The following is an 8,455-nucleotide window of genomic DNA, read 5'->3' as shown; positions in this document are numbered from 1 at the left end:
TTTAAAGATCTTTTTAAGTTTTTAGAAAATTTTGGAAGAGTTTTTATTTTTTAAAAAGAAAAATAATTTTTTTATAAAAATCTTCTTTATTTTTTATTTTTTTGGAATTTTAAAGATCTTATTAAGTTTTTAGAGAATTTTTTATATTTAATATGTACTAAATAAAAGTAAACATGCTAGTAAGTACATTAAAAGTGTGAATAGCCTAGTGATAAAATACCTTGCCATTTGACCAACCAACCTGGGTTCGAATCCAGGGGTCTACATATTTTTAATTTCAAATCATATAAAATGACGTCGTTTCATCTCGTTTGAAAACGACGTCGTTTCACTTAACACCAACAATAAACGATGTCAAATATTTCTGTTAAATTTGTTGACGGCGTGCTAAATTGGCAAGTCAACAAAAACATTGCTAATTAATTATAAAGTCAACGAAAGTTTGGTGTTTTTTTTGTCAGCTCAAAAGTTCATGTTTTGTTTGGCAATTCGTACAAAGTTGAGGTTTTTTTTGCCAAATTCTCATTTATTAACTGCATCACAGAGTATCGACGACTTAGATAGAAACCGAAAGTTGGGTTCCATTTTGGTATGAAAAGTAGAATATTTGCCAAAGATTTGTAAGAAAGAAGAAAAGAGGGCATCGATACAGGGGCGAACCCAGAATTATTTTTCTGTGGGGTCATAATGAAAGTAACTACAAAAAAGAAGTCACTAATGGGGTTTGACCCCTGGTTTTGGGGGTTCATTGACAAGCCTATTAACCAAATATACCAAAGTTACTTGACAAATTTATCTTGCAAATTTAATTTTTAATATTTTTGTGGTGTCAAGTGAACCCATAACTCTGTACGTGGGTCCGCCACTGCATCGATATCATCGTTGGTCCATGGTTGACATGGTACGCCATTTATGAATATGAGGTCTCATCCAAAGTTTTTGTCTAAAAGCATATTTGATTTCTGTAATAATTATATAAACTAATAAAGTAGGGACGTTGATTGTTCGAGGTTAGGCTACAGAACAAATGAAAACCGACCCACAAATCAATCAATGTCGAAATGATGATGATATTAATTTGTATAACTTTTCTAATGCCGTCTTTGCCGTGGAAATTTCTTCTTCTTTTTCATAGATAATATTCAAAACCAAGCAGTGGAATACATTACTACTGCTTATAATATAAAAAGGTAAATCATGTTCATTCTTTTTTTTGTTTCCATCTATTATTATTATTGATGGGTCAAAACCCTGAAACCAAACATCACAAAGGCCCAAAGGACAAACTAAAGAAACGTTATGGGTCAAAGCCCAAACAAACATTAAACCGAACCCAGCGCCCCAAAAACCCGAGGCCACAAACCCAACATCCGAAGCCCACTAGGCTTTCCCCATGCACGTGTCGTCCTGTTAACAGAACCAAAACACGTGTTGGACTCCTCACCGATGAGGAACACGTGTTGACGACACCTCCATCTCCCATGTATCGAGATTCATCACCGGAGCCACCGGTGTTCACCGAAGATACACCGGAAAGAACCCCTCACCATGAATCTAACGACCCAAACGAAACCTCCTCCAACGGCGATCAAACTCCGCCCTCAAATCCACCAGATCCTTAAAGAGGCCGATCAACTAGAGCAGCCTCGAAGAAGAACGAACCACAGATCTACGCTTCCATAAAACAATCGTCTACGATCGATCCAAGAACAACCAACATGGAGTCTTAAGTCGAGAGTCGATTGAGCAAAGAGAAAGCAAAAGCATAGATCGGAAACCGGTAAAAGCCGGTGAAAAACGATGCTGTCAGAGCCACTGCTTCCCGAAGACTAAAGCCGACGAACCGATGCTGGCGGAGCCACCAATCCTCGGAACCCAAAGCTGGCGACGACGGTGTAGAGAAATCCCCGGCTCCCAGAAATCAAACCTATAACACGGAGTTAGAGAAACTCCGACTGAAGTTCATCTCATCTTTCCTCTGTGTCGGATCGAGGAGAGATGACAGAGCTAAAAGAGAGAGAACCTTACAAAATAAGATAAATTGCAAATCATGTTCATTCATCTAAGTACTGAGTACATTGAAAGTTAAAGATGACTTATATCATTTCCATTAAGAAAAGAAAACCTAGAAGAATGAAAAATTCCAAAAAATGAAAAACTTTATGTTGTGACCCCACTCGGAAATCTAACAAATTTTCTTTAATACTATTCCTGACTACTATATTATTTGGAGTGTGTAATGTGTCACCAGAATTATTGTATTCTATTGACTTTTATGAAAGTTCATTTGAGAAAGAAAAAAAGAAAATTCCATTGTTCAATGGTGTACTATATCAGATGGTAAAGGTGACGACACTCATAACGCACAACCTACAAGATCATGATTACTTGAAAATTTTTAGGATGAGGTTTTTAGCGGAATATAAGAATTCGTTTTTTAATTTTTAACTAAAAAAGTTAAAAATCGTCTCTTAAAACTATTATTTAAGAACTGATTCTTAGTTTTTTTAGTTAAAAGTTAAAAGTCAGATTCTTATATTCCGCTAAGAACTACATCTCAAGAACCCTTCGATAATCTAAGGTTAAGCTCTTCCATGCCGATATAATTTTCAAAATTGATAATAAAAGAAAATGTAAAAGTCGGTTCTAAACACATCCAATAACGATTTTAAATTCAGATAACTTTAATATTATCAGCATGTCACCTGCAAGCATAATACTTTGAACTGTATTATATACATAAATATCTGATTAACTGATGGATTAAAATAGTAACGTGTAAGATAGGAGGGTTTTCTTTGATATTTAAAATGGAAGTTGAGGAAAGTTCCAAGCATGGATTCAGATTCACGTGTTGGAGAAGGGGAAATAAAGGGAAACGGTCCCAGGAGTGGGCCCAAAGCAGCCCGCATTTAAATTAATAAAAATTAAATAATAGGAAAAATAAAGCTTGGCCCGGCGGTGCGATGTTGATGTGTTTGTGTAATGTTTAATGTTTCAAAAATGCCGAGTTTTGTCTTTTTCTTTGTGGACTCCAATTTTAAGATTTGTTACCTAAATAAAATAACTTATCTTTCTACCGACAGTGTGCTTTCAGTTACTATGTTACACACAGTATCGTACTATTACATAATCTATTACTCCCTCCCCTCCTTGTCATAATACCTGATATTCTGTAATAGTACAAAAATATTAAAAAATTACATTTTCCTAAAAAAATATTTTAAAGATATAATTTTAAACTTAGTTAACCAATTATAAAAAAGATTGTAAAATCTAATTGGTTGAATAGTTTCCAATAAAGTTAAAATTATCTTTAAAATCTCAAAACTTCCTTAAAATTTTAAAACTTCATGTAAATTGAAATAAAACAAACCTTCTAAAACATCATCTATATTGAAACGGAGGGAATAGTATTAATAAAGATTATTGTTCCTGAGGCTGGTGCGTAGTTGCGTATGTGTGTGTGTCGCATACATAGCCTTATGGCCACTATCAGAACTTTTTTTATGTGATCTTTGGTTGTTTAGAAGAAAGGAAAAAAACTACACCTCCGATTTTAAAAGGACAAAATATTGAGGAGTATTTGTTTGACGTGACTTGATGATCAAAATCGCAAACGTCTGTATCGTGTTAATAGCAGACAAGTTAATAATGTCACAAAAATACAAAAACAGCGTGAAGAGACGGCAATAATAACGTGAATGTTGATGATTCAGCCCGGGACCATTTCACAAATAAGTTTCAGAGTCGTGCTAGAATTATATGTACTATATATACGACCTAATCAATGAAAGTGCTATTCTAGCGGTAAATTTTATACGATCTCTTTCCAGTGACATAAATGTTTCAGTATTCGTTTATTTATTTGTATTAGAAAACTCTGCGTTAAAAATTAGAAAACTAAAAGAAAATATTTAAAAAGTAGCGTGAAAAGAGAACGTGAGCCAACTACATTTCACATGCTTCTTTTTTTTTTTTTTTGTCAAACCATTTCACATGCTTCAAATAACTAAAACTAGTACGTGGTTCCTCGGAACCTCGCTCTAGTTTTACATCTGTATGCGTGTGAACTCATCAACGTTATAGATTAAATTACATTATATTAATCTCAGTCAAACTTCCTTCGAATTCAAAATCCATATAATAGCTAGTTCACTTGATGATGCGTGGTTGATTGCATGATAGCATGTAAACACAGCATTGAATTATTGACTGCATTGACATTTCAATAGTATATACTTTTTCTATTTCTAAAAAATTCATATTTTAGAATTTTCACACTTATTAAAAAAATATATTAAATTTTAGTTACTAATATATTATTTTCTGTAATCAACTATTTTTCACGAGTTTTAATCAATAGAATTTTAATAAATACATTTATGTTTTTTTAAGTTTACAATTTACATTTAGTTTATGCATTGAAAATATGAAAAATGTATTTTTTTGAAATAATTTTTTTTCTAAATCTTGGATGTTTAAGAACAGAGGGAGAGGGAGTAACAAACAGATAGGGTATTTAAATACGAAGATGATGTGGTGATTATGTTGGGTGTAATATATACAGTTTTTATTTATTTATTGAAATGCGTTTATTTGATATGAAAGGGACAACACAAGCTTGTTATTTACGCACATCGATTCTTTAATTCTATTTTCTTATTTCCATAAGCCAATCTATCAGTTCATGTAACCTTTTTAACACGTTAAACTACGTTATAATCCAAAACTCTTTTAACCCTATCGTATCAGCATTTAAGTTTTCACTCCCGTACGAATATATAACTCCAAAAGATTAATATATACGACTTTTTTTTCCTTTTCACGAGTATTTCGAATATTTTTGGTCCAGATATAAAATATGCTTATGTCACATACTTGATGGAATATAACCAAAGCCAAGAATAAAACTCCTAGTTAAAATCATTAGATAATAGAGGTTTTGGTGGAACTCTCTCTTTACCTTATGATTTTACAATTCTCCTTTATTTATTTTTTGCCCTCGAAAATGTTATATTAATGAGATATATTATTATATTAATATAAACAGGATAAGTTGGAAACTACTCAACATTGGACCCACTCTTTGTCACAGCGACATTTGCGCGCGTCTTCCACGTCAGTTTAATGCGATTTCGTAACGGCTAGTCAAACTTTTGTTTCTTTTCTAACCTGCGCTTAAAATCTACCACTGGCTAGCTTGCACTTGACCCACTCCTTCAGTCTCTTTGAGCATCAGTTCTCTCGAGTATAGAGGAAAAAGTTGAAATGGCTTTTTTTATTTCATCTTTGCTTTTAGTTTACTGGTCTGTCACTCATAACCCACGATTTCGACCACTTACTTTTACTTTTCGTATCGAATAATAATAAAATTTCTAGAAAAACACAAAGACTTGTAACGTTTCAACGAAAGTATATGCTAGTGAAAACCCATCTCGTGAAAAGTGACGTTGATATATGGGAGAAAGACTAGTAGTTGAACCACGAAACTTGCCACTTTTTTTTGTTGCAATATGACATTGGAAAGTGGGTATAAACCTAACCCACGATTTTCAGCAACAGGATGACCCTCGTGAACCCCCTTCTACATTAAAGAACTGACACACATGTCAAAGATTCGTGCTCCATCATCATCACTATTGGTACAGTTTTAAAAACCACGATTTTTTTTTAATACTGTTTCAACTATTTACTATTTTAGGACATTTACAATTTGCTGAGTATTGTTAGGAAAGATTAACATGAAGACTAGCGTTCTTCGGAGATTTACAGATTGGACAAGTGTTAATCGAAGAACCACACACACTGCATAGACACATGTGTCTGCATGGTAACAGTAACACACTAGCTTCTCCTTTCCCACAGCCTCTACACATCGTACTTGAAACCGTGCGCATCATCGTACTATCACCCTCGTCGTTGCTTCCGCAACAAGACTGCGCGTCATCAGCAGTTGTAGGCTCCTCCCAGCGGTTACGTTCCACTGCGGCGAGGACTTGTTGGAGATTGGACCGTAGGGAGTTTACGGTGGCTTCATTAGACTGTGCCATGTCACGCCATAACTGATTCTCTACAGTGAGAGACTTAACCTTCTCTTCAAGAAAGAGGTTGAGTTTGCCTATGTGATTGATCTCATCGTCTTTGGCTCTAAGTGTCTTCATCAACCCTTGCTCAATAGCTTCCATTATCTTCCTAACTTGATGTTTTCTCTTCTCTTCAATCCCCATTCTTATTATCTCGACCTAATAAAAATATTGTCAAACATCATCAGTCGATATGAACCAGCAAAAAATTAAGTTATAAAAATGTTTAATAATTAATAACACTTACATGATTAGAGATCAAGCGGTCGATATCTAAGTTGTGGCGTTGGACGTTAGAAGACAAGTCTTGTCCTAGGAACATGAGAGGATCGGTGCAACGTTTCTGGCTTGGCATAGGGTTTTCAACAACCGATTCTTCTCTGGGGCGTTTTCTCAAAGACGACACAGGAGGAAGATAGTTAACGTTGTTGCCATTATTATTGTCGCTGTTGTGTGTGACAGAACTATCAACGGAATGGATTGTTGGTTTCATGGACTGATGAACCAAAAAATCAACCGGTGATGTGTCGTAAATGGGATTAAACGTAGAAGTTTGACATTCCATGGTAGGGTTAAATGGCATCGCAGTCGCTGGAAGAGTGTTGTATCTGATCTGGTTTGTGTAGACTAAACCGTTTGCTTCAACGGGATACATCATTTCTCTGTAAAGAAAACAAGCCGTAACGTTAGGTTTTGTTGAAAAAAAAACGTAGAAAATAACAAAGAGGAGAGAATGAGAAGAACACATACCTGTTGGAAGAAAATAAAGGATTAAGATGGTGTGCTTCAACGGCCATCGAAACTGGTTCAAAGCTATTAAATGGGCGATTCAGAAGGGAGCGTTTAAAAACGTGAAAGATGGTGGTGGAAGAAGTAATGGGAGGTTGTGAAGGGTTTTAATATACGGTTTCACAGAGAGGGGAAAACTTTTTTTTTTTTGTAACACCAGAGAGGGGAAAACTAAAAAACAAATATCAAAGCAGAAACCAACACCACCCTTGTCTGCTAATTTATAGAGAACAGAGAGGAAGATGTGATGTGTTTTTTATTTATTTATTTTCTAATTGTGGTTTTGTTGTTTTCTAGATAGCATTGTTTATTATTAAAGGCAAAAGAAAAACATTAAGCATGAGGATACTTCGGTTATCCGGCTGACCAGTCACCATTAAAGAAGTTTCTTAATTAGAAAAAAAAAGATTTGACAACGACATCTGTAAAATGACTAAAATCTGTATATCTACCTCATTTACGTTCTTTTATTTTATTTTTTTACTATAAATTGTTGTTTCTCTCTTGTTTCGCCTAACTCTTGTCGTTTTTTTTCTTCATATTAGTGGTCAAAACTGACGACAAGTAAATCTATATTGGTAACAAAAGTGTTTGGTGTAAGAAACCGTGGAAGATTCATTGTATGTAGTGTGTGAATACATACGTAAATGCCAATGTGTGTTTAATGTATAAACGCCAAAATTGTGGTACATCAAAAGGGGTGGCTCATGTGACAAGAGTTGTGCATCTTGTGACCCTCTTAAATTATTCGTATCGTTTTCAAACAAACGATCATTGTATGTTAGATCAGATCTCAATTTTATACTCTCTTGTTCCCGAAAGTAAGATTTTCTAGAGTTTTCACGTTTATTAAGAAAATAATAAATATTTACAATTTAATCTACAATTTACTTTTCAATACACTTTCCAATAATTATCCACCAATAAAATTTAATCAATTCAAATATTCATAATTAAAGTTTCTAAAAAATATACAAAATACCTTTAAAATATAGAAAATCTATTTTTATAGAACAAAAATAAACTTTAGAAAATCTTACTTTCGAGAACGGATGGAGTATTTGGAACATCCCAGTATCATTTAACCCCCCAAAAAAAACATGCCATTAATTCGTTGTAGTAGATTGGGAAATTACTCATTTTATGTTTAATAAAACTACAAAATAACTGCTATGCATGCATGAATTTGAAAACGCCAAGGCTCAGAATTTCTGAACAAAAAAAGTTATTTATTTAAAAAACGGAAGATGCCAACAAAAATTTGAAGAATGCCTTATCCGTTGGGACAGACTTGGACAGGTCCGTTAGATTCCAACGGGGCGAATCCGTAAATGAGGCAGAGTACAGACGGCACTAACAATGCCACGTGTCAAAATGACAAATGTTAAAGTAGGGGTTGACAAAAAAACCGAACCCAACCGAGTTAAACCGAACCAACCGAACCAAAATCTATTTCAAACCATTCAGTTGAAGATTTCTCCAATTCAAATGGTTCGGTTTTAAACCGAACCGAACCGAGAAACCGATGTGTTTTTGTAATTATTTAAATTAAAAATATTAGTAATACCAATATACTAAAA

General features: G+C 34.1%; 1 protein-coding gene across 1 annotated transcript; it reads right to left on the bottom strand.

The window, feature by feature from the left end:
* Positions 1–5,698: 5,698 nt before the first annotated feature.
* Positions 5,699–7,056, bottom strand: LOC106317902 (probable BOI-related E3 ubiquitin-protein ligase 3). Its single transcript, XM_013755716.1, has 3 exons — positions 6,837–7,056; positions 6,334–6,748; positions 5,699–6,245 (listed from the first exon to the last, which is right to left on the bottom strand). The coding sequence occupies exons 1-3, from the start codon at positions 6,881–6,883 to the stop codon at positions 5,730–5,732; spliced, it is 978 nt and encodes a 325-aa protein (XP_013611170.1). The 5' UTR covers positions 6,884–7,056; the 3' UTR covers positions 5,699–5,729.
* Between the last annotated feature and the right edge of the window lie 1,399 nt (positions 7,057–8,455).

The sequence above is a fragment of the Brassica oleracea genome, chromosome C1, assembly GCF_000695525.1.
Source record: "Brassica oleracea var. oleracea cultivar TO1000 chromosome C1, BOL, whole genome shotgun sequence".
Classification (NCBI taxonomy): domain Eukaryota; kingdom Viridiplantae; phylum Streptophyta; class Magnoliopsida; order Brassicales; family Brassicaceae; genus Brassica; species Brassica oleracea.
This window is presented reverse-complemented; position numbering and strand designations above follow the sequence as displayed.

What these genes read in the sequence shown, in the direction of transcription:
- LOC106317902 (XM_013755716.1), bottom strand. Translation starts at nt 6,883, where the DNA reads ATGGCCGTTGAAGCACACCATCTTAATCCTTTATTTTCTTCCAACAG. An exon ending in CCTTTATTTTCTTCCAACAG is followed by an intron (nt 6,749 to 6,836) that starts GTATGTGTTCTT and finishes TTTTCTTTACAG; the next exon opens with AGAAATGATGTATCCCGTTG. An exon ending in ACCGCTTGATCTCTAATCAT is followed by an intron (nt 6,246 to 6,333) that starts GTAAGTGTTATT and finishes TATTTTTATTAG; the next exon opens with GTCGAGATAATAAGAATGGG.